This window comes from Triturus cristatus, chromosome 1_2, assembly GCF_964204655.1.
Source record: "Triturus cristatus chromosome 1_2, aTriCri1.1, whole genome shotgun sequence".
Classification (NCBI taxonomy): domain Eukaryota; kingdom Metazoa; phylum Chordata; class Amphibia; order Caudata; family Salamandridae; genus Triturus; species Triturus cristatus.
In genome coordinates this window covers 354,853,181-354,879,436 of record NC_140580.1, presented here as the reverse complement: position 1 = coordinate 354,879,436, position 26,256 = coordinate 354,853,181, and the positions used below count along the sequence as shown (strand labels likewise).

At 51.2% G+C, this 26,256-nt stretch overlaps 1 protein-coding gene across 4 annotated transcripts in view; it reads right to left on the bottom strand.

The window, feature by feature from the left end:
- Positions 1-26,256, bottom strand: part of ZBTB48 (zinc finger and BTB domain containing 48) — a 202,188-nt gene that overhangs the window by 148,296 nt on the left and 27,636 nt on the right. For all 4 annotated transcript variants that reach the window (XM_085604393.1, XM_085604386.1, XM_085604366.1 and 1 more), the window contains one exon: positions 15,106-15,365. In XM_085604393.1, coding sequence (XP_085460519.1) covers positions 15,106-15,365 — 260 coding nt within the window. The remainder of the gene's footprint in view (positions 1-15,105; positions 15,366-26,256) is intronic.

The window sequence follows — 26,256 nt, the reverse complement described above, 5'->3', positions numbered from 1 at the left end:
GGACCCTCATTGGGAGTGTAAATGGTACCAACAAGAGAAACACCCCAACAAAATGAAAACATTGAGAACAACAAATTTCAAACTGAGTAAGGCCAGAGTGTACTGCTCCTAGTAGATAAGAAGTATGGGAAACGTGTTCAGCAGCTCTCCGTTCCCTCCAAGCAACTCGCATCACAAAATGGGCTATTTCCAGAAGTCAAACAAAGTGGTAACTTCACATTATATAGCCCCTGCCCAGGTGAGTCTGTTCACTCCCGAGTGCGCCCCCGATTTGGATGCCAGGACCGCTTGGTGTTCTCTAGCCACGGTGTCTGGGTCTGGACATGCTAACGGGCTGAGAGGCTTAATAGTGGTCCACCCGTTGCCACTACTGCAGCTGGTTGTCCTGAGACGGTGTCTCTGCTGTAGGATCTGAAATACCCAAGAGGTTGCACGCCGCAGATAAGGATCGGAGGTGTATCAGTTCCCCCTTGTATTAAAAAAAAAAAAAAAAAAAAAAAAAAAAAACCACAATCTAAAGGGGTGCCCCCAGGAATATTTAATACCAGCGTCTCTGAGGAAGGTTGTAATCGGACGAAAGGCTTTGCGTTTGAGTAGGGTGGAGGCCGCCAGGTCCTGATACAGCATATGCTTTGAGCATTTATAGGTGAAGTCCGGACAGTGCCTGGCTTCCCTGAGGATCCGCTCATTTAATTGAAAGTAGTGTACGCACGTCAGGATATCAGCTGGTGGGGCCGGCGCCTTTCTCCTGAGGCCCACTCTATGAGTGCGGTCCAACTTAATGGGAAACTCAGGGGTCTATCAAAATAAGAGGGACGGAGAGGGCTTAAGGAGATCCAACATACATGTCCTAAATACAGTTCACAAGAAAGAAAGTACGAAGTTCCTATGTGATGTGTTAATCACTCGAAAGGTAAGAGTTTTAGAAGTGCTACAGGTAGAAAGGGGGATAGGGGGAATTCCTCCTGTTGGAACTAGGGCCCTCACACATCCAGCAAGCTAGGTGTCATGCTTCATCATTTGAGCCTGCTCCTCATCGGGCCGGCGCTGCAATGCCCGACGGGCACCCTTAAAGGGGCTCTTTTTCGGAGATCTTCTGCTCCTCGCCGTATGGGTGCCGTGGGTGTGTGGGGCCAGTCACTGTCCTTGGGACGCAGGCCTCTGTCCTCAGAAGTGAATGCTGACGTGAAGGAGGCCCACCAGGCCAGTTAACTCGCGACCCCCTGCGGAGCGCACAGGCCAGGCTCACCCCGGAGGTCTAAGACGTTGGTGCTGCCGGAAGTGCTGACCAGTGCGGGATATGCAGCAGTGTCGGCGCGGAGTGCCAATCCAAGGGGGAGCCGCATGCAGGCCCTTAACGTCCAGTGGGGGAAGTGAAGGTTTAGCGGGGCCCCTGCCTGATAGATGCTGCAAGTCGCACCGCAGGCCCATGCCGCCACTGAGAGGGTCCGGCCAAGCCGACCAGTCTGCCAACCTCAGGAGATGCGTGCAGCCAGCTCACCTCCACACCCTCTGATGAGTGCTCAGTTCAGTGCCAACTGAAACGTTGGGGGTGGGGATGTGATCAGTCTGGCCCACCGGGAAGTCAACTGCGGCACCGCATAGGGTCTGCCTGGGGCAGTCGACCCTGCAGGCTCCCCCTCCTGCAGCACGCAGGCGGTTGTGATCCTGGCGGCAGCCGGACCAAGACAGGCCCAACTAGGCCAGCAGAGCCGTGGCCTCGCGAATGTGCTCCTCCCGGGTGACGGTCTTTCCCAGCCGCCTCCAGCGTGTGCTCTCCGGAAGCCGCCAGGTGCTTTGCGCAGTGACAGATGGTGGATAACTCCGGCGGCCCCCTAATGCTACTCCGGGGGGGCGCCCCACGCTTAGGCAGAGGATTGGGAATGCAGGCTCACCGCCGCGGCCTCTACCGGAGCCCCCAGCTCGCTCTCGGCCGGTCTGTCTGTCACGGGCTCTCCGCGACCCCGCTCACCGTGGATCAGAGCGCCGCTTCACCTGCTGGGGTGCCGTAGCTCTCCCACGCTCCCGGGAAGAAACTGGCTCGCCTACAGCCGCTGGAAATGCTGTAGAAGGGCCTGGTGGGAGCGGAGAGCTGAACAGCTGCGTCCTATCAAGACACCATCTTGGCCAATCCCTGTGATAGAAATTTTTTGGAGCTCAATAAAGTAGACAACTGCAGCTCAACATTTACCAAGAGACACCCTTTGAAGAAACATAGTGAACTTTTAGATGACAATTTTAACACAGAATGTTTTTGCAATCTTCTTAGGAGTTGGCTTTGTTCTCCAAGGTCTGCCAAACGCTATGTGACCTCTACACTGTGGTGTTGAAAACATTCAAAAATGTAAAAACTGATGCAAGCTGTGCATGATATACATGCACTATGAGTTGATGGACCATGTCCCTGTAGCTTTACATCGGCATAGCTGATTAATATTAATTCCAGGAGGTGGTGAGGACTTTAATGTGATTGTTAAAAGCGGACGCTCTTTTCACTTCAGTCGGTTTTCATAAAGAGCATGCCAGCACTAAAGGTTACACTTTCAAGCACATTTAATGTGCTTTGGAAGAGAACAACAAGTGGATGAATAAAGAACTAGTTCAAATGTCAGTTTTAGGTGGAAGTAATTAATAGTAGTCTATTAATTGGCATGGAGTAAGTACGGAATACCACAGGCTTCATCGCATCACCTGCAGCTGGTTTTTTTTATGTATTCCTAAAAGATTAAGTGCTGGATACTCAGGCTGCTGTTGCATAAATAGGTGTGCAACTTACTGAGATCATGACTCGAATATTGACACAGATCCCTCCACTGACACAGGAGCCAGGAAAACAAAGGAGACTAAGGTTTATAGTGCAACTAGATAAACCGATAGTCATGGAAAGATGTATCAGGCTCAATCGATGAAAAAGAAAAAGAAAAAGAAAAAAAAGAAAAAAGAAAAAAAAGAAAAAAGAAAAAAAAGAAGAAAAAGAAGATCAGTCTAGTACTACCCTCCAGGCAGGCACCCGGCTCCGATTGCTCTTCGGATTCCTCCGATCTCCGACATTACATGGATTTAGTCTCTATATCGCTTACTAAAACCATAGCGGAAGGTTTTGTAACTCTGGCCAAGATGATTTCTAGTACTTCTGCAAGTTCTAAGTGGTACTTCAAGTTGTATAGATCGAAGAATTATTCAGTGGAATATTACCCTTATCCAAAAATATTTAGCACTAGGAAAGCAGTTGTATATCATCTCACACTTCAATTCTCAGGCATGCAATTAATTATTACATAACTAGTGCAAAGATTGGGAAGTACTGTTATACAAAATTCTCAATTTAATCTCAACTAAACCTATTATTAGATCAAACCCTGTTTTAAAAGCATTGATCAATCAATAATATTGGTAAAAATAAAGCATCAGAAGCAGATGAGGATATTACTAAGGAACCAATCGTCTCCATGTAGAGATACAATGATAAAGGATGAAAAAAAGAGATACCAATGATATATACAGGATAGTCGCCAGTGGAATCAAGCAGCTGTCTGGATGAAATTACACTTTACAATAAAATACTTTGGAATCAAAACTCTTAATGTAAAAGTGTTTGTCCTTAATTGGTTAGGGCACTGGCTCCCACAGAACAGCTGGTGACCATTTCTTATCATACGATATTTGGAAATAGTATATAGATTATTTATATGCCAGCAGCACTTCCACTATGCACGATCAAACTATTTAAATAACGATCTGCAAATTACCTGAATAAAAATAGGAAGTCTTGTTCTTCTAAGGCACCCGGTCCTATGGGATACCAGTTGATGGGTTAAAAACAGACCCTAATTTATAATGTTTTACTCCACACACTACACAGGTTCTTGAACCAGGCATTATTCCATCATCTTGGCAAGGAGCTGTTCTAAATAAGTTACAGAAAAAATGGCTTTAAGATGGATCCAAAAAACTATTGCTTTATTGCTCCCCTTGCTGCTGAAGGAAAACATTTTGCAACATTTCTATCTGACAATCTGTACACCTCTGCCATCAATTTCAATTTCATTCCACTAAATCAAACTGGATTCAGGCCAGGCTGCTCAACGGCCAACAATATTACAGTCCTCAAACCTCTTGTAAAGAAAACCTTGAACAGAGATCTCACTCTATATGTGGGTTAAATCGAATACTCTTCGACTTTGACCAAGTAAGACAGAAAAAAACTTCCAAGAAAAATTATCGATTTGGGGAGTTAACCAGACCAGAATTAAAATTTTCCCTAGAGGCTGAACTACATTGACCAAAGGGTCAGGTAGTTTCATGGATAATGATGGAGGCAAAAGCAGTAAATTAAGTAATTACCATTTGACACCATATATTATAAGAGATCAATATTTCATTGCATTTCTTTGGGCACTAATTAAACTTAGTCAGTGATGTAATTTTACCCTACAGTGCAAACAGATAATGGTCACACTCCTCTTTAAATTAAATAAAAAACCCTCATAATCAACAGAGAAGTTACCAGTACTTTACATTAGCAACAACCATTGGCAATGGCAAAAGGTGTCACCAATGGTTTTAAGTTACGTTTTAGAATATACATGATGCGGTGCAGCATGGCTAAAAAGTAGGGGAAAAAATGTCTCACACGTTCGGCTGTGCCATTTTGTAGGTGTGCACAGTTCACATGCACTCCCCTCCCCCCCCCCCCCTCCCCCTTCATCTTATTTAGCGATCCGAGTTGTATCGGCAAATAAAAACGTAGCACAAAACTGTGGGGGCGGGGAGCCACACGCATAGATGGTGCGGACGCCACAGAGGGTGTGGGTGGGGTGGCGCCACACAGAGGGCACCGCCACACAGAGGGCGCAGGTGGGAGCCACACGGAAGGGGTGAAAGGGGGTGGGAGCCACACAAAGGGGGCGGGACGGGGGAGCCACACGGAGGGGGCGGGTGGGGGGTGGGAGCCACACAGAGGGGGCGGGTGGGGGGCTGGGAGCCACACAGAGGGGGCGGGTGGGGGGCTGGGAGCCACACAGAGGGGGCGGGTGGGGGGCTGGGAGCCACACAGAGGGGGCGGGTGGGGGGCTGGGAGCCACACAGAGGGGGCGGGTGGGGGGCTGGGAGCCACACAGAGGGGGCGGGTGGGGGGCTGGGAGCCACACAGAGGGGGCGGGTGGGGGGCTGGGAGCCACACAGAGGGGGCGGGTGGGGGGCTGGGAGCCACACAGAGGGGGCGGGTGGGGGGCTGGGAGCCACACAGAGGGGGCGGGTGGGGGGCTGGGAGCCACACAGAGGGGGCGGGTGGGGGGCTGGGAGCCACACAGAGGGGGCGGGTGGGGGGCTGGGAGCCACACAGAGGGGGCAGATGGTGGGCTGGGCGCCACACAGTGGGGGCAGGTGGTGGGCTGGGCGCCACACAGTGGGGGCGGGTAGGGTGCTGGGAGCCACACTGAAGGGGCTGGTGGGGGGCTGGGAGCCACACAGAAGGGGCGGGTGGGGGGCTGGGAGCCACACAGAAGGGGCGGGTGGGGGGCTGGGAGCCACACAGAAGGGGGACACAGAGGGGGCGGGTGGGGGGCTGGGAGCCACACAGAGGGGGCAGGTGGTGGGCTGGGCGCGACACAGTGGGGGCAGGTGGTGGGCTGGGCGCCACACAGTGGGGGCGGGTAGGGTGCTGGGAGCCACACTGAAGGGGCGGGTGGGGGGCTGGGAGCCACACAGAAGGGGCGGGTGGGGGGCTGGGAGCCCCACAGAAGGGGCGGGTGGGGGGCTGGGAGCCACACAGAAGGGGCGGGTGGGGGGCTGGGAGCCACACAGAAGGGGCGGGTGGGGGGCTGGGAGCCACACAGAAGGGGCGGGTGGGGGGCTGGGAGCCACACAGAGGGGGCGGGTGGGGGGCTGGGAGCCACACAGAGGGGGCGGGTGGGGGGCTGGGAGCCACACAGAGGGGGCGGGGGGGGCTGGGAGCCACAAAGAGGGGGCAGGTGGTGGGCTGGGCGCCACACAGTGGGGGCAGGTGGTGGGCTGGGCGCCACACAGTGGGGGCAGGTGGTGGGCTGGGCGCCACACAGTGGGGGCAGGTGGTGGGCTGGGCGCCACACAGTGGGGGCAGGTGGTGGGCTGGGAGCCACACAGAAGGGGCGGGTGGGGGGCTGGGAGCCACACAGAAGGGGCGGGTGGGGGGCTGGGAGCCACACAGAGGGGGCGGGTGGGGGGCTGGGAGCCACACAGAGGGGGCAGAGGGGAGGGTGGGGGCTGGGAGCCACACAAAGGGGGCGTGCGGGGGCTGCGAGCAACACAGAGGGGGTGGGTGGGGGGCTGGGAGCCACACAGAGGGGGCAGAGGGGGCGGGTGGGGGACTGGGAGCCACACAGAGGGGGCGGGTGGGGGACTGGGAGCCACACAGAGGGGGCGGGTGGGGGACTGGGAGCCACACAGAGGGGGCGGGTGGGGGACTGGGAGCCACACAGAGGGGGCGGGTGGGGGGATGGGAGCCACACCTGGGGGGCGGGTGGGGGAATGGGGGCCACACAGAGGGGGGAGGGCGGGGGACTGGGGGCTACACAGAGGGGGGAGGGCGGGGGACTGGGGGCTACACAGAGGGGGCAGGTGGGAGCCACACAGAGGAGGCGGGTGGGAGCCACACAGAGGGGGCGGGTGGGAGCCACACAGAGGGGGCGGGTGGGGGAGGTTTGCCACACAGAGATTGATTTGATTTGTATATTTATAAAGCGCGCGATTGCCCAAGGGCGTCTTGGCGCTAGGAGGATGCAGAGAGACCTGAGAGCTGCCAAATCTATGTTTCTAGCCTGCGTTGAATAGCCAGGTTTTCATCTCTTTCCTGAATAAAAGCAGAGTTGGGCTATTTTTGACTGCAATTGGAAGCAGATTCCACGCCTTTGCTTCGTGCCACAGAAAGCTTCTTCCCCCCACCTGTCCGGTTTGTATTTTGGCACCTGGATAAGTTTTGATTGGCTGGATCTCAAGGTCCTGGATGGCATATACAATTTTAGGTGGGTTTTCAACAACTGCGAATCCGTCCCATGCAGGGCTTTGTAGGCCAGACACAAGGACTTCAACTTTATTCTTTTTCCTATTGGAAGCCAGTGGAGGGATCTTAATCTGTGTGCAATCGGCTCAGACCTGGGAATGTCCAGCACCAGCCTGGCTGCTGCGTTTTGCCGCTGCAGTTTTTCCAGATGCTGGACCTGTATACCTGCATATAGAGCGTTTCCATAATCCAGCCTTGATAAGACCAGAGTTGTTACAACAGTTTTACAGGAATCATGGGGAATGAACGGCAAGAGTTTCCTTATCATTTTCAGGATGTACCAGATGTTGGATGCAAATTTGTTTGACTGAGCATCGTAGGACAGGTTATTGTCCAGAAGCACTCCCAGGTTTTTTACCTTGTTGAATGGGGATGGGTAATCGCCTAAACTATCTGGCCACTAATCCTGGGACCAGATTTTCATGTCTGTCCCCAACAGCATGACTTCACTTTTGTCTCCATTTAACTTTAGGCAATTGCTCTGCATTCATGGATTAATCTGTTCCATACATTTATGTAAACCTGTCTGCCGTCTCTTTTGCGTTCTTTGTGATTGACACCATGATTTGGGTGTCGTCAGCATAAGAGACTGGTAGGAAGCCACAGTTCCATATTATTGCCACCAGAGGTGCCCCATACAAGTTAAATAGATTGGGGCTTAAAGAGGACCCCTGGGGTACACCACACAGAGAGTTAACTGGTTTTGATTTTGCCTCTCCCAGCTCCACTGTGAACGTTCTGTTAGACAGATAAGAGGCTAACAGTGTTCGGGCTGACACATGGACTCCTGCTTCGGTTAGTCGGGTCAGGAGTGTATCATGGTTTACCGTGTCAAAGGCCGCCGAGAGATCCAAAAGGATCAAGGCGGCCTTTCTTCCGGCATCCAGTACACTCCTGAGTTCCTCAGTTGCCATGAGCAGGGCTGTTTCCGTTCCATGTCCCTCTCGGAAGCCAAATTGCGAGTGGTCTAAGGCATTTGCATCCGAGAGAAATTGAGACAACTGTATATTCAGTAATTTCTCCAGAACTTTAGCAGTGAACGGGATTCTCGCAATGGGTCTGTAATTGCAGGGTTCCTGTGGGTCTAAGCTTGGTTTCTTAAGTAGCGGCAACACTGAGGCGGTTTTCAATGCCTCTGGAAAGGGGCCAGAATTGATTATTTCTGTGAATAGCAGACCTAATTGCTCGCTCAGTAGTTCAGGGAATAAGTGCATCACCGTCGGTGGGCAAGGGTCCGTTAGGCCCCCGTATTTCGTTGACCTAACCACCTGAAGAATCTGCTCTACTGATGGTGGTAAGGGGGTGGTGAGGGGGCGGTTTGCCACACAGAGGGGGCGGCTGGGGGGGGTGGTTTGCCACACAGAGGGGGCGGTTTGCCACACAGAGGGGGCAGGTGGGGGGAGTGGGAGCCACATGGAGGTAGCGGGAGCCACACAGAGGGGGCGGGTGGGGGGTGGTTTGTCACACAGAGGGGGCGGGTGGGGGGAGTGGGAGTCACATGGAGGTAGCGGGAGCCACACAGAGGGGGCGGTTTGCAACACAGAGGGGGCGGTTTGCCACACAGAGGGGGCAGGTGGGGGGAGTGGGAGCCACATGGAGGTAGCGGGAGCCACACAGAGGGGGCGGGTGGGCGGGAGCCACACAGAGGGGGCGGGTGGGCGGAAGTCACAGAGAGTGGGGGGAGCCACACAGAGGTTCGCCACACAGAGGGGGCGGGTGGGGGGGGACACCACAAAGAGGGGCCGGGTGGGGGACTGGGAGCCATGCAGAGGGGCCGGGTGGGGGACTGGGAGCCACGCAGAGGGGGCGGGTGGGGGACTGGGAGCCACGCAGAGGGGGCGGGTGGGGGACTGGGGGCCACGAAGAGGGGGCGGGTGGGGGACTGGGGGCCACGCAGAGGGGGCGGGTGGGGGACTGGGGGCCACGCAGAGGGGGCGGGCAGGGGACTGGGGGCGACACAGGCAGCGGGCGGGGGACGGGGCCACACAGAGGGGGAGGATGGGGGACTGGGGGCCACACAGAGGGGGAGGATGGGGGACTGGGGGCCCCACAAAGGGGGCGGGTGGGGTACTGGGGGCCTCACAGAGGGGGCGGGTGGGGGACTGGGGGCCACACAGAGGGGGCGGGTGGGGGACTGGGGGCCACACAGAGGGGGTGGGTGGGAGCCACACAGAGGGGGTGGTGGGAGGGGGGGGGGGTTTGCCATGCAGAGATTGATTTGATTTGTATATTTATAAAGCGCGCGATTGCCCATGGGCGTCTTGGCGCTAGGAGGATGCAGAGAGACCTGAGAGCTGCCAAATCAATGTTTCTAGCCTTCGTTGAATAGCCGGGTTTTTATCTCTTTCCTGAATGAAAGCAGAGATGGGCTATTTTTGATTGCAATTGGAAGCAGATTCCACGCTTTAGCTGCGTGCAACAGAAAGCTTCTTCCCCCCCCACCTGACCCGTTTGTATTTTGGCACCTGGATAAGATTTGATTGGCTGGATCTCAAGGTCCTGGATGGCTCATACAAATTTAGGTGGGTTTTCAAAAACTGCGAACCCGTCCCATGCAGGGCTTTGTAGGCCAGACACAATGACTTCAACTTTATTCTTTTTCCTATTGGAAGCCAGTGGAGGGATCTTAATCTGTGTGCAATAGGCTCAGACCTGGGAATGTCCAGCACCAGCCTGGCTGCTGCGTTTTGCAGGCGCTGCAGTTTTGCCAGATGCTGGACCTGTATCCCTGCATATAGAGCGTTTCCATAATCGAGCCTTGATAAGGCCAGAGTTGTTACAACTGTTTTACAGGAATCATGGGGAATGAACGCCAAGAGTTTCCTTATCATTTTCCGGATGTACCAGATGTTGGGTCCCAATTTGTTTGACTGAGCATCGTAAGACAGTTTATTGTCCAGAAGCACTCCCAGGTTTTTTACCTTGTTGGCTGGGGATGGGCAATCGCCTAAACTATCTGGCCACCAATCCTGGGACCAGATTTTCAGGTCTGTCCCCAACAGTATGACTTCACTTTTGTCTCCATTTAACTTTAGGCAATTGCTCTGCATCCATGGATTAATCTGTTCCATACATTGTTTAAACCTGTCTGCCGTCTCTTTGGCGTGGTTTGTGATTGACACCATGATTTGGGTGTCGTCAGCATAAGAGACCGGTAGGAAGCCACAGTTCCTTATTATTGCTGCCAGAGGTGCCACATACAAGTTAAATAGAGTGGAGCTTAAAGAGGACCCCTGGGGTACACCACACAGAGAGTTAAATGGTTTTGATTTTGCCTCTCCCAGCTCCATTGTGAACGTTCTGTTAGACAGATAAGAGGATAACTGTGTTCGGGCTGACACATGGACTCCTGCTTCGGTTAGTCAGGTCAGGAGTGTATCATGGTTTACCGTGTCAAAGGCCACCGAGAGATCCAAAAGGATCAAGGCTGCCTTTCTTCCAGCATCCAGTACACTCCTGAGTTCCTCAGTTGCTTGAGCAGGACTGTTTCCGTTCCATGTCCCTCTCGGAAGCCAAATTGCGAGTGGTCTAAGGCATTTGCCTCCAAGAGAAATTGAGACAACTGTATATTCAGTAATTTCTCCAGAACTTTAGCAGTGAACGGGATTCTCGCAATGGGTCTGTAATTGCAGGGTTCCTATGGGTCTAAGCTTGGTTTCTTAAGTAGCGGCAACATTGAGGCGGTTTTCAATGCCTCTGGAAAGGGGCCAGAATTGATTATTTCTGTGAATAGCAGACCTAATTGCTCGCTCAGTAGTTCAGGGAATAAGTGCATCACCTTCGGTGGGCAAGGGTCCGTTAGGCCCCCGTATTTAGTTGACCTAACCACCTGAAGAATCTGCTCTACTGATGGTGGCAAGGGGGCGGTGAGGGTGGGGTTTGCCACACAGAGGGGGCGGCTTGGGGGGTGGTTTGCCACACAGAGGGGGCGGCTGGGGGGGTGGTTTGCCACACAGAGGGGGCGGCTGGGGGGGTGGTTTGCCACACAGTGGTGGGAGACAGAGAGAGGGGGCGGGTGGGGGGTTGGGAGCCGCACAGAGAGGGCGGGTTGGGGGGTTGGAGCCGCACAGAGGGGGCGGGTGGGGCGGTGGTTTGCCACACAGAGGGGGTGGGTCCACACAGAGGGGGTTGTCCACACAGAAGGGGCGAGTGGGAGCCACATAGGGGCTGGGAGCCACATAGAGGGGGGGTGGGTGGGAGCCGCACAGAGGGGGCGGGTGGGGGGTGGTTTGCCACACAGAGAGGGCGGGGTGGGGGTGGTTTGCCACACAGAGGGGGCGAGTGGGGGGGAGTGGGAGCCACATGGAGGTAGCAGGAGCCACACAGAGGGGGCGGGTGGGCGGGAGTCACACAGAGTGGGTGGGTGGGTGGGGGAGGGGGGAGTCACACAGAGTGGGGGGAGCGACACAGAGTGGACGGGATGGAGGGAGCCACACAGAGGGGGCGGGTGGGGGGGGGACCGCAAAGAGGGGGCGGGTGGGGGGGTGGGAGCCACGCAGAGGGGGCGGGTGGGGGGGTGGGAGCCACGCAGAGGGGGCGGGTGGGGGACTGGGAGCCACGCAGAGGGGGCGGGCGGGGGACTGGGAGCCACGCAGAGGGGGCGGGCGGGGGACTGGGAGCCACGCAGAGGGGACGGGCGGGGGACTGGGAGCCACGCAGAGGGGGCGGGCGGGGGACTGGGAGCCACGCAGAGGGGGCGGGCGGGGGACTGGGAGCCACGCAGAGGGGGCGGGCGGGGGACTGGGAGCCACGCAGAGGGGGCGGGCGGGGGACTGGGAGCCACGCAGAGGGGGCGGGCGGGGGACTGGGAGCCACGCAGAGGGGGCGGGCGGGGGACTGGGAGCCACGCAGAGGGGGCGGGCGGGGGACTGGGAGCCACGCAGAGGGGGCGGGCGGGGGACTGGGAGCCACGCAGAGGGGGCGGGCGTGGGACTGGGAGCCACGCAGAGGGGGCGGGCGGGGGACTGGGAGCCACGCAGAGGGGGCAGGTGGGGGACTGGGAGCCACGCAGAGGGGGCGGGCGGGGGACTGGGAGCCACGCAGAGCGGGCGGGCGGGGGACTAGGGGCCACGCAGAGGGGGCGGGCGGGGGACTGGGGGCCACACAGAGGGGGGGAGGGGGGGACTGGGGGCCACACAGAGGGGGAGGGTGGGGGACTGGGGGCCACACAGAGGGGGAGGGCGGGGGACTGGGAGCCACACAGAGGGGGAGGGCGGGGGACTGGGGGCCACACAGAGGGGGAGGGCGGGGGACTGGGGGCCACACAGAGGGGGGCGGGTGGGAGCCACATAAAGGCTGGGAGCACCAGAGGGGCAGTGTGGGAGCCACACAGAGGGACGGGTGGGAGCCGCACAGAGGAGGCGGGTGGGGGGGTGGGAGCCGCACATAGGGGGCGGGTGGGAACCACACAGAGAGGGCGGGTGGGGGGGGTGGGAACCACACAGAGGGGGCGGGTGGGGGGGTGGGAACCACACCTAGGGGGCGGGTGGGGGGGGGGGTGGGAACCACACAGAGGGGGTGGGAACCACACAGAGGGGGTGGGTGGGAACCACACAGAGGGGGTGGGTGGGGGGTGAGAGCCACACAGAGGGGGCGGGTGGGGGGGTGGGAGCCACACAGAGGGGGCGGGTGGGGGGTGGGAGCCACAAAGAGGGGGCGGGTGGGGGGGTGGGAGCCACAAAGAGGGGGCGGGTGGGGGGGTGGGAGCCACACAGAGGAGGCGGGTGGGGGGGTGGGAGCCACACAGAGGAGGCGGGTGGGGGGGTGGGAGCCACACAGAGGAGGCGGGTGGGGGGCTGGGAGCCACACAGAGGAGGCGGGTGGGGGGCTGGGAGCCACACAGAGGGGGCGGGTGGGGGGGTGGGAGCCACACAGAGGGGGTTGGTGGGGGGGTGGGAGCCACACGGAGGTAGCGAGTACCACACAGAGGGGGCGGGTGGGTTGATCGCCACACAGAGGGGGTGGGTGGGCAGGAGCCACACAGAGTGGGCGGATGGGTGGTTTGTAGTCACAGAGAGTAGGCGGTGGGTGGAGGGGAGTCACAGAGAGTGGGCGGGGGGGAGCCACACAGAGTGGACGGGAAGGAGGGAGCCATAAAAAGGTTCGCCACACAGAGGGGGTGGGGGGAGTCACAAAGAGGGGACGGGTGGGAGGGCCGTATACAGAGGGGGTGGGGGGTAGCCACATAAAGGGCACAGGTGGGGTGGGAAGCCACACAGAGGACTGCAGGTGGGGTGGGAAGCCAAACAGAGGACTGCAGGTGGGGTGGGAAGCCAAACAGAGGGCTGCAGGTGGGTTGGGAAGCCACACAGAGGGCTGCAGGTGGGGTGGGAAGCCACACAGAGGGCTGCAGGTGGGGTGGGAAAGCAACATGGAGCATGGGGAGGAAGAGAAGCACAAACAGGAGAAAGCTATTTTGGGGAGGAGAGACATACCAAGGCGAGTGAAACTTGGAGGGGGTAAGGAGAAGCACATAAGTGAGAGACAGAAACATGTAGTATGGCGGAAGGTGAAAGAGGAGTACATGAGGTACTACTGGAACTTATTTGCTTATGGATTGCTTAACTAAAAAGAAATAAGAAGTGTCTGAAAAGTAAGCAGTCGAAGGGCACAAATAATGAGGCCATGCTCCAGGGGAACGACAAACACAAAAGGACCACACAACCTAATGAATAAGCAAGTAAGCAAATGAGTGAAGCCAACTAAAGTTAAGCAATGGGTGGGCTCTAAGCCCATTGTAAGCAGAGTATAGGTCTTTTTGCAAATAGACAGCTTGATTGGACTAGTAGGAGGGACTTCAAAAAAGATATATACTATTTTACTTCGATTTTGAGGAGACATTAAGATTGGCCGTGAGGCAATAAAAAACAGGACATGGTAATTAGCAGTCTTCAGTTATTGGTTTAATAGAAGGTCGATTCATCGGATTCTTACAGTTATCACTTTCATGGGGCAAAAGGAACCACATTGTTAACCCCATCACCTACACAGCAGGCAGCAACTTGGGGTTCAGATGCAAATTTAACGGCACCAGCAATTATTGCCATTGGTCTTTGCAACAGCGAAACAAAATATTCTGCAACTTGACTCAAAGTTAGGTCCCCAAACTTGCTATCTGCCTAGCACAGATGATGTACAAGCATAGGTATAATCTTTTCATTATTGATTTGATGACTTGACCATCACTTGAAAGTGAAGGTAAACTCAGCCAATTGCTACGTAGTCCAAGCAAATCTCGGTGATTACCCTGAAGACATTATTAGCACTGGTAAAGTAAGTACTAAACCTATACTTATGTATGGGTTTAAGTGCTTATACTCAAGACTCATGATGCTGAAGACTTTAAGTTTTCAAAGTCAAGGATATTTTCATTTTGGTTTTATTATGAGATATTCACATCTAGAATTAACAGAGCTCTTCTATGATGCACCAATGATGTGAAGAGGACGTAGCGTTTGCCTTTTTTAACAGCAGAAAAATTACTGATTGGAGAGCAAATGCCTTTTTGTGGACAAATGCACTAAATTTCCAAGTGCAGGCTCTTCTTATAAAGGAAATATTCTCCACCCAGTAAACAGCTCCAGATCTCTGGTTGTGTACATGAACCTTTCTGCATAGTTTACAAGTTTGTTTAAGTCTGGTGTGAGACCCTTCATCAAGTCGTATGTTTTCAGCCAACATCACTCAGATTACCATGACATGTAGTTCCGCTCTTTCCCCATCACAAATCAAGGCTTATCAGATGTATCATGCCCAATGTGGCTGGCCTTTAAAACAAGGCTTGATGAAGGTCCCACATGATATGGGGTACACTCGCTGCTGTAATATCTGGTCTGCAATTCCATCTTTATCTGTAGGCTACAAGGACTCCCCTGCATTTACCTGAAAAGAAAAGACAGTAACTAAACATCTGAAGAAGAGAAATCTGATGTCATTTCACATAACATTTCCTCACTTGGCACAGCTGAAAAAATGTACTCTGAAGAGTTGGATTAAATGAAAATGTCTACTTTTTTTTTGCATCCGTACATTATAAGCAGATGACTGATATACAACACAAGTCTCACCTGTTGTGCACTTTAAGATAATATTTGCTGAGGAACCTCTTATTGCATGTGGGACACTCCACACATGCAGGAGCTGTCTTATTGTTGAAATGAGTTTCTCCAGGTACTAGGCTAGTATCCACGGCACATCTCAAATCAGTGTTCTTTTTCATTACGCAGGATTTCCTTTTTGGGTACATTGTCTTTTTCTCCGGCGAGTAATCTTCATCATGAAGGTCAACGTCTGAAATGACATCATGGACCACCACCTCCATTTCCCACTGTGGAGAGACAATGATTTTATCATTTTTTGAACACTTCACAAAAGAAAATCACTTTCTATTATCAAACCTTACTACACTAAAAAAGAAGTACGAATTTTAATGAAGTTTACTCACATATTAATCAAACTAAACATACAGCCACTTCGTGTGCCAAATCATCAGATGTTTCAACAGAAAACACCAATGAATCCTAATCTACAAGAAAAGAAACTAATACAAAACTTGAATTCGTAGCATACAAGTATACTGCAAATCAGAAGCAACAAACTGTTCTGTATTACCATCTGAATGTTCTGATGGAGACGGTTGCTTAATGTTAGGACAGTACCATGTTTCGAAGTAAAAAGGTCCTTACAACCCACGTTAGGTTGATGGAGAGTAGTGGGAAAGCCTTGAATCATACACACTGCACAGTGACGATTAGATTGTTTATCAAAACAAACAATCAAAATGGTACTATAGAGAACACCAGAGTGCAGAAAATACTCGAAATTACTGCAGTTGAAATGGAGAATGGAGCCGTCTAGATTTCTGTTAAAAAGAACACCCATGAAACAGAGTCACGAAGTCAAAACGATGCTGAGCCGAACATAAAGGCAAATGTTCTAAAGAAAGGAGGAAAGGTGCACAGCATGAAGTATGCAGACTGGCAGGAGGCAGGGCACCACAAAAAGAAGATGTGCTTAACAGTTCAGATCCACAGTCAAAAATTAGATTTTATGCATACCTCATATGGAATACGTTCTTATAGCTTGCAGAATCCAAGTAATAGGCCAATATATTACAGATAATTCTAAATTAAAACACACAAGTCTCTGACCATCTATGCAAATTTTTCATTTCCACTTTTCTTTCCTCGCTCCGTTTGATCAACTGCATTTTAACCACTTGGAAAAATCTATGCTGTCGGTGCGGGGGGCTCAGAGAACATTAGAACAGGCAGATCTGGGTCCTCATTGGGATACTGTTGGTGTGGCCTTACTTTGGAGAGACCTCAAACTTGTCTCCACACCTGCCAGCCTTAAAGGCATAGGTCTTCAAACTGTGGGGAGCAGCATCCCCTCGGGTGGGGGGTAAACATCTTCACCCCACCTTTCATTGTTGCTTCCAGGCGGCCAACCCCATTAGGCTGAAAGGGCTTCAGCCCCTCCATCCTGTCTCAGTCCGGGCTGCTGGTGCAGCTCGAGTAGCCTCGGGCTCGGCTGGGAAGTGTCTGGAGTCTTATCACTGGCATGCACAAGTTTTCCACAGGTCTTTAAAGACCATGCACATATTTACATACCTTTGTAAACGGATTACAGAGGCTGTTTGTTTTCTGGTTCCAGTACACCCAGGGCCCTCTGCCGATTCCTTACATTTGGATTTTACTTTTTACGGCCTTGGTGTGAGAATGTATTTCATGAAAAGGTACATAATGTAGGGTTACCAAAAGAAAAATGCCAGCCATGTGTTGTTTAAAGAGCCTGCAAAGGCCTTGTCTTGACACTAAATAAGGTTATAAATAAAATAGTATGTATTCATTTGTAATGTGACTTTTCAATCTTTGTTCCCCTTAATTAGCAGTCATAGTTCATTCAGGCAGCCCTAGAACACAATTAAAAATGCTTTCCATTTATTTTTGTTGTTCCAAGTATGCACAGATAAGTGCTGAAAATAAGCTTTAGGGGACTGCTTATTTTTGTACCGTCTGGGACATCAATCTAATGAGCTGGCAACCCTAATCGCAAGACTGGAAGTTTGTTGCAGGATGAGCACAATATTTCTTTCCTCCACCCTCGATCCCAGGACCCTGAATAATGCCATAAAAGCAATAGTTTAACTTATATCTGAAACCCTATGCCAGCCCTCAAGAAAATGCTGAGTAACTTCAACTGTGTCTGGGAATGCACCCTGCATTCAGACAACTCACTACTCATCCTCGCCTTTCACTTTCACACTCACAGGGATCACAATGTACTCACACTGATAACCATGCACTCACACCACCCACTCACCCTGCACTCACAGTGACCACACTGCACTTTTGCCACTCGCAAATGAACTCACTCCGTTCTCCCTCCACTTACCCTGCGGTCACATGAGCACACCGCTCACTCTGCACTCACAGTGATCACTCTGCACTCAAAATGCTGTTGCGCTGTTCACCCTGTACCTCACCCTGCAGTCACACAAGCACACTACTCAGCCTGTTCATGTGACACTTCACTCACCTTTCCCCCTCACTGCTCAATCTGCAACCTCATAAAAACAAGCCCATCACTAACCATACATTCATTTGTCCCACTATGCACTTGCATCCGCATCCAAATTCATATGGTCACCTCACTCACCATGCAGTCACTTCTCTCACCCTACTCTCACACTGTCACATCGCTCACCGTGCACTCACATGGGCACTCCTGTTACCCACACAGAGGGCTAATTTGCCTGCTACAAAGAACGTGTACCATGCAGATCACAGAACTGAGTGTTAGTAAACTACAGGTAGCCCTATAAACAAGCATTTACAATGCAGTAGGTCTCACATTTACGCGAGTTTGAGCTATTGACATTGCAAATAACCAAGCCTCTTATTTTTGTTTTCCTTTCTAAAACAAAGAAAAGGCATTGTCATTTATAATGCCAATAGCTTAAACTCGCGTAAATGCGAGACCTATTGCATGTTTGATTTAGATCTATAGCCGTATGACATGATATAATGTATACATATAGATATTTAGTGATAGAAACAAACAGACAGCCACCATTTTTACCATCTGACTTGCTGAGCCTGAAAGTAACTGCACTTTCTACAAACCTTCACTGCAAGGATTTTAAAACGTTTTTAAAAGCCACCCAACTTACCTTTCTGAAGTTTCTGCAGGAGGGAATCGTCCAAGAAACTCCGCAGGTTTTCTACCCAAATCTGACAGCAAAAAAAACAAGTATTTTTTAAGGAGCAAGGGGATTGTTAAAAAGAAAAACGCTGAATAAAAAATAATATCGACTGGAAAAAATAAAAGAAGCTCAGATATCTCAGCTCTCTACGCTTATTAAAAAGATTGTTTTTTCCTTCCTTGGGCCAGGAAAATCAGTTCAACTCAATGCATCTTTTTCCACTGTGGTTCCAAGACTTGCCTTAGTTAGAAATATTCCATTCTCAGGCGGCATCAGGCTCGTAGACCACCCTGAAGCAGAGCAACTTCTCTTCTTCTTTAAAAGTTCTGGGGCTGCTAACTTCTGTATATTGTGGCACCAAAATGTTGGGGTGCGTGCGGCATCCAGTGGGGCAGAGAAGGGCAGGATTGTTTCTCAGGGTGCCCTTTTTGGGGGGCTCTCTCGCGGATGATGTTGTGGAGAGTTTGGGTTGTAAAGACTGAAGTTTGGGAGTGGGAGGCAGATTCGCCGTGTGAGCCCAGGAGACTCCAAGTTGACAGCATGCTGGCTTTGGTTACATGGAGGCACCGCAAACCAGGCCCGGAGTCTGACAGGAGAACGGAGCCGCCTCAAGAGACACTGGCAGCCTGTTCGAGTGCTGTAGAGCAGAGAGGCACACGCATATATAAAATCATGAACACACACACACAAATACACACACGCATACAGAGACACCGACAACATACAAACATACAAAAAGACATTTGACGTCACGTACTCACGCACAACCATTTTCACCCCCACCACACACACTCAGGCGCACACACGAACGATTCGCAAACTCTCACATAGCAAAATGCAAAGTACACAAAAGCCCACACCAGTGCTTTAAAATGGCCGGTACTGTCCGGTATCTGCACAGAATTTTGGATCACTAACGCACACACACATACTCCCCAAAAAAAAGGCAAATGAAAACACCCAGGCCGAGCAAAACGCTCAGACACATACAGCCACTCTATAGCTAGAGAACTAGTGCTTATATAAAGCACTGCATTTTGCCGGTGCGCACGATAATAAAGTTGCGTGGCCGCCGTATGTGCTTTATAAAACAAGCCAAAGCAGAATGGAAAAAATATAGTGCCTACTGACTAATAAAGGAGACCGTCGAACGCCGCCAGCACACGATCAAGTCCGAATTGGCCGTTCGAGAAGGAGACAGGGCGGTAACCAAAAAGCCTCCTTTTCAATGGGAAGCCAGCGTTTAGCATAAACGCTGACACGACCCAATGAAAATGATGGGCGGGGCTTAAACTGAACTTCCAGAAAATCGCAACTACAAGAAGCCTCGCAGAGCGAGCAGCGCATGCGTGCGCAACCCTAGACGAGACCTAAAAAGTGAAATGTTGGCCAGAAAGGGGTTATAAAGAAATCAGGTGCATTGTTGGCGAGTGGTAGTAAGGGAATTCATGGAGAAGGAGGTAAAGGGAGAGGGGGGTGCACAAGAAGACTGTTGCACCGTGCGAGACCAGTGTTAAAGCCAGCCCTGGCTGGGAGTCTTAACCCCCCCCCCCCCCGCCGAAGTTCGGGTCTAGTTACGCCTCTGGTTGCTTCCCACGTCAGAAGTACATTTGCTGCCTGTTTTTCATACCCTGCTCTTGAGTTAGGGCTCTCTGATTGAAGTAGTCATTCAGAACCGCCAAGCAGCATGTAGTTCCTGTAGCAGACCACTGCTTTGATGTCAGCACTGATGTTACTCCAATGAACCGGACAGCAGGAGAGATGCCAGGGAGTGCCACAAATTTTGTATACATAAAGCTGCAAAATACTTCAACTTTGCTGATGAAACAGCACTTCTTTACTGTTGCTTTTTGCCTCGTAGGTGCTAAATTTAACATCTGGTTGCTGCCGTTCGCCTTGCTCTTGAACCCTTCCCCCTCAAGGTTATCCTGGTTTGTACCCTGGCACCTCTGCATTTCACTGCAAGGAATTTACAATGGTTGTATCCTTCCTGAAGATTCCATTCTCTGGCAGGTAAGAGTGAAGAGCTTTTTGTATTATTTTTTTAAAGCCTCGCTCCTTTACCCTTCGTCCCATTACTAAAGGGAACGTTGGATGTTTCAAAGAGGAGCGGATCGGGCATTAATGCCATTGTTGCCGACTTTGGTTCTGGGGTCCGGGGTTCGAGTCCTCACATCGGCTCAGTATCATGTCATCATTGGCAAAATCCCTTAATTTACCAGGGATTGTGAAAAATGACTTTGACCTTGATTAAAGTTGCTGGTGCTTGTTTAACATGTTCCAATCCCTAGAGCCGAGTCCACAAGCCTAATATAACAAAAATTGTGAAGTATGCCTACCATCTGTCCTCACTTCTTTCCTAGACCAATTTTAAATGCTTTCTTGTGAAGCTATTTCTGAAGCTTTGTAAAGCGATCTTCTTTATAAGCCAACTATGCTAAAAAAAAAATACTTTTGATGCTGCTAGAGAATAAAGATGTATATATCCTCTTGAATCACTTGTATCACGTGTATGATATAAATGTCCCCTAGGCCTTCTTGGAAAACTGAGGCTAGCCTCCTACTGGTATGGCAACACCTGCCATACTCCACATAATCATGGATTTTTCAATTGTGTCAGAAAGCATGTTTTGTGGAACCCCTTTTTAGGTCTTGCCTGACCCAGCGCATGCGCTGGTCTGGCGAGACTTTTTGTGAGGGCTCAAAAAAGTGCTACCACTGTAGCCTAGAGCTACAGTGCATGTGTGTGGGCGCGCGCGCCTCACTTTCGCGGCCGCTTTGATGTTCTTAATTACTTCTATGTAGTAATGGTGGCACCCATGCGCCGCCATTACTACAGAGCAGTAATAAACAGAAACAAGCATTGGCATAGCCAATAGGTCTCGCTTTTGGGACCTTATAAGTATTTAGTTATGCAACTGTTGCATGGCTAAACACTTATAAGGTCCCAAAAGCGAGAACTATTGGCTATGCCAATGCTTTTTTTTTTTTTTTTTTTTAAAGTAAAACATTTTTCTTTTGCCGCCGCTTCATTACAAGTCAATCAACGGAGGAAATGCATTCTCCAGATTTTTGTTAAATCTACTTTCCTCTTCTAAAATGTTAGCACCGATGCACCCACCTATGCTACAAGTAGTTACACGTGATAACTGAATTGCCACATGGTCCAATAATTGCGTACTAAAAGGCCGGTTTATAAACTGTCACTTCTATTAAATGCCACTCAATGTACCCATAAAATGTAATGCTCTACACTAGAGAAACGCGTGTACATGTTAAACACACTAACTTTTCAGGGCCACTATCATACATGACATGACGTCTGTTGCACACTTTATATGCTAAATGGGTTGTCGACTCCGTTCGTGCTCAGGTTCCTATACCTGAAGTGGGCCCCTGTTTTCGGCCCCCCCTGTGAATTTTCTGGCTCCCCCACCTCTACGGACTACACAACCACTGAAAAGCACAAGAAAACTGAGGACTTGGCGAGCTACTCGCGTCGAGACGAGAATGAAGCTTGGTTGTATCACAGTAGAATTAAGCTTTCGTGCACTTTCAACACTGAACGAGTTTGATAAACCACAAACAGCCGAGTCGGTATGCTAAAAAAATAAAAATATTAATCTAAATAAGTCAGGTCTGCGTCTTACGAGTGTCTTACCAAGAATTCTGAACACACAGTGGCGTAACAGGTTTCATTCGTCCTAATGCATGCCCACCTAAAAACATTCCCAGGGTGGACAGTGAAACGCAGCCAAGTCGAAGTGCGGTGGGCTCTTACATTACTATACACCGGTGCCACTGCACCAGCCGCACTATTTGCAGCTACACATAGAGTGTTAGCATCTCAGGACTTGTTATGTCTGCTTATCGGAGGATAACGGAACGACGAACACTGTAGCAGACTACCTTTTCCAAGAGGCAGTGACTTTTTAAGAAAACTCGGCAAAGACCTTAAACGCAATAAATACATCAACGGCACACATCGACGATTGTTGTGAATAGTTAAAAAAAAAAAAAAAAAAGAAAAAAAACTCAACAATACGGCCATAATAGAAGCTGAATAAAACGAAGCTACGCAGCGCCTTGAGCGGGCTGTTAGTAATGCTCTGCCTCCTACCTAGGATCACTTTCCTCCACTGGGTGTGCGGCTGGTCGGTGCACACCCACTCGAAGTCCTGCTGGGATCCTGTGTTGCTACCGCCCATGGCCGTTTCGTCAGAAAGCACGCTCCTGCTCGACTTAAGGCTGACTGTCGGCCCAGGGAGGGCTTTATGTGACCTTTCGAGACACCTCTGGGTGGGGCATCCTCCCGCCACGCTCCGAAGCCACCTATCCCAGCCAAGCACGGCAACCACGAGAAGCCGATGCACCACTGAGCCCGACACACCCCTCGCGAGATGAACGGAGACCACCGAGATCAAACAACCAAACTCTCTGAGGTGCCTTGCTGATAAGCTCGCAAATACTTCCGCAGTTCCCATTGTTTTCTGTGCGCTCTGGGTTCTCAGAACAGAAATACAGAACTGTAAACACATAAAGGACAAAAACGCAAGGGTGCACTACTTCTGCCTGACTGGGCACTTCGTGCGATGACTGCCATTACACTTGAAATTGTTGTTTTTCAGCTTACCTGTAGTCAGTGCTCTAAATGGAAACACAGAAGGGCTAAAATAAAATAGAGAGTACCTGCACTCAGTATTTAGAGTACCTGTTTGCTCCTGAGAAGTGATGGTACTCTCCCATTAAAATCTAAAGAAGTGCAGGTACTCTGTACTGGGCCATTTAAAGCACTTCTGTTTTTTTCACCTGCTTTAAAAAAATCTAGGTCGATCCTAGGCAGCGCATGCACTGTCGCTTTGAGACATGCTGCGTTCACACTGTGGGCTTACAGCCCACCCTTTGCCTTTTTATTCGTTACTTCAATTATCCTTCAAAAATGCTTGCTGGCTAGTGGATAATCTTTCCTCTTTGTGCCGCCTTGTGCTCACTTGCTTCCTCCAACGGAGCAGCACCTAACTTCTGGTATCATTCCACTTTAGTGCGTAACTATTCATTCAGGGCACAAGTTTTTTGTTGGTTAAGTGCTCAGTTCTGTATCCCAGCGCGCAGTATTTTGTTTTTTTTATCATCCCGTCCCACTTTTCTTTTCAAATTCTTTTTATTGATAAAAAAACAGGCTTCACATATCGTTCTGAGTGGTGTAATCAGGTCATTACACATTTGTATTCATCTTTGACATCACAGTTCCCCATAGTGTATATGAACCCCAGAGACTATCAAGGCACTTTTACGGCCGTACCATTCCCCTGTCTCTAACCCCTGTAGCTTCTCCAATCCCCCCACACTTTCTCCCACTTCTTGGGGCATTCTCTAGCTGTATAGACCACTTGTTCCGCCCTCTGGCACCAATCTAGATCTGCCATCCAATCATTGACTGCCGGAGGGACCGTAGCACCCCATGTCCTTGCAATATTAGGTTTTACAACCCCCGCCGCTAATCTAACCGTCCCACTTTTCATTCCATCATTGACTGCGCATGGGGAAAGGTGTGGCAACTGGTCACTGCAGCGGCTGAAAAAACAACATAAAATAACCAGGGAGTGCTGTATCAGGTTCTCCCCGGGCCCGGTCTCTCTTAGCGTCCAATCATTAAGTCCATGGTGGGTGCCTGGATCCTGGGAAGCAACTTTAGGTCAAAAACAGCAAACAGAGTTGCTCATTCTTCTTTTTATTTTTTTTTGTAAAATATGTTTATTAAGTAACCTTGTACAGTACTTCAGGAACATTTCAAGCAAAAACATCCGCGCACATACTAAGATCCTAATCCACCATCCTCCTCGTACAAACAATACTGTTCATGTGCGATGATTTACAGACAGAGTTGCTCATACCCATTATAACATCCTGTGATATACCACCCATTAGCCGCTCTATTATCTTTTCATATCAAGGTGCACCGCAACAACGCGAATAACAGTGAGTGCCCTCGGAAGTTCCATATCGTAATAAAGACAAGTACATAAAACCCTTAAACCTATCCCATGCTACCTCCTCTCCTCCCCCCACCCCCCCATTCCCACAACTCCCCTGGCATGGCTTGTTGAGTGGATACAGAACAAGGCCTTCGGCTGTGCGCATACTTACATCTTCCACAATTCTAAGGTGAACATCAAACTTTCCCGTGTCAGGACTACTGACAGGCTAGCAATAAGGTCCATCTATTCTCCCGTAACCGTTCTAACCAGGCCCAGAGGAGGGTATGTTTTGCGTATCACTAATCTTCGACCCCACATCCATATCAGAGTCTGTGGATTTCAGAAGTTCTGCTAAGGCTCTCCAGGCTCGGGCCGAGTCCAGCGCCATATCGCTATGAACTCGAGTAACCGCCTGCAACCTAAGAGCCGTGTCACAGTCCACCCACCGAACAAATTCCGCCCTCAACTTCTGCAATCTCTGCCCACGTTGCGCCTTCCAGTTAGACGTAATCTCCCGCTTGGCCAGTACCAATCCCAGATCTATAAATTTACTAGTTATTTTAGTCTTCGAGGTGTGGGGAAACCAGTGTAGCAAGCAAGGAGCCATACCAAATTCAATCTCCCTGTCCGTAACTTCGCATAGTAAGGACCATACTTCCTGCCAATAGGCCCCGATCCGAGGGCAGCTCCACAGCATGTGACAAAAATCAGCGCCCTCTACATGACACCTAGGACAGATCGCCGTAAGCGTGTGGAAATACCGTTGAATTTTAACAGGAGTAAGGTAAGCCCCATGCAATATAAAAAACTGGATCTGCTGGAATCGAGCGTTTCTGGAACATTTCCAGGGCCTCTCCAACAGCTCAGCCCATATTTTGTCAGGTATTTCGCCCTCTAAATCCTCCTCCCAATACTGCTTCAACCTAGTAAGGGGGGCTAGTTTCTCGCAGGTCATCCGCCGGTATAAACACGTGACAGCTTTAATGGTGCCAGCCGCTAGTACCACATACTGGCAGGCCATGGATGTTCCAGGCTCAGACAATCCGCCCCTCCACCGACGCTGAATAGCTGACACCAGCGCCGCATGCAGTAGATAATCCCCGCGAGGGAGAACGAACCGATCGCGGAGTGTCTCATAGGGCAGCAGCGCATTGTCTTCATATAGATCTCCCACAGTCGTCAATCCAGAATCATTCCACCTCACAAGTGCCGACCAGTACTTCTGACACATTAACAACAGGATCTCCGGCGCATACGGACGCGTGGTCCGCGCCCTCTGTTGACTCCTATTCCAACACAACCTGAAGGTCCGTACTTCACTAGGGACACCCCCAAGGCGCATCGGCTGCTGCAGGATAAACCTAGGCAGAAGACCCGCGGAAATCCACTCCCTCGGATTTTCCCCCACCCCCCGAAACTCTCTAGCCACTGCCTGGGTCAACCACTGCAATTGAGCTGCTAAGTAGTAGGTCTCCAAGTCCGAAACTGCTAACCCTCCGTCTCCCCGTGGTCTCATCAACGTATGTAAAGCTACCCTACGTCTACCAGCCATCCACAGGAACCGTATTATCATCTGCTGCAGTCTCTTAAATGTCGCCGCAGGGACCCACACAGGAAGCATCCGAAAATAATATAACAACCTGGGGAGTGCCACCATCTTGAGGAGCGCCACTCTCCCCATCAGGGACAACGGCAACGCCTTCCAAAAATCCATACTGCCCTGGAGACCTCGTATCGCCCTACCGATGTTCCCCTCTACCAGGTCTTTTTGATCGTGGTAAATACGTGTCCCCAGATAGGTCATACAGGTGTAGTCCCACCGCACTCCCTCCGTACATTGGGGACCCTCAACTGTCTTGGAAGTGGGGAAAAGCCCTGATTTTGTCCAATTCACTTTCAGTCCTGCCAATTCTTCGACACATTGGAGCAAGCGTTTGGCTCCCCTCAACTCCCGCTCAGTATTGGCTAAGAACAGGAGGAGATCATCCGCGTAAAGAGCAATATAATGGGTTTCGTCATGTACCTGAAGTCCC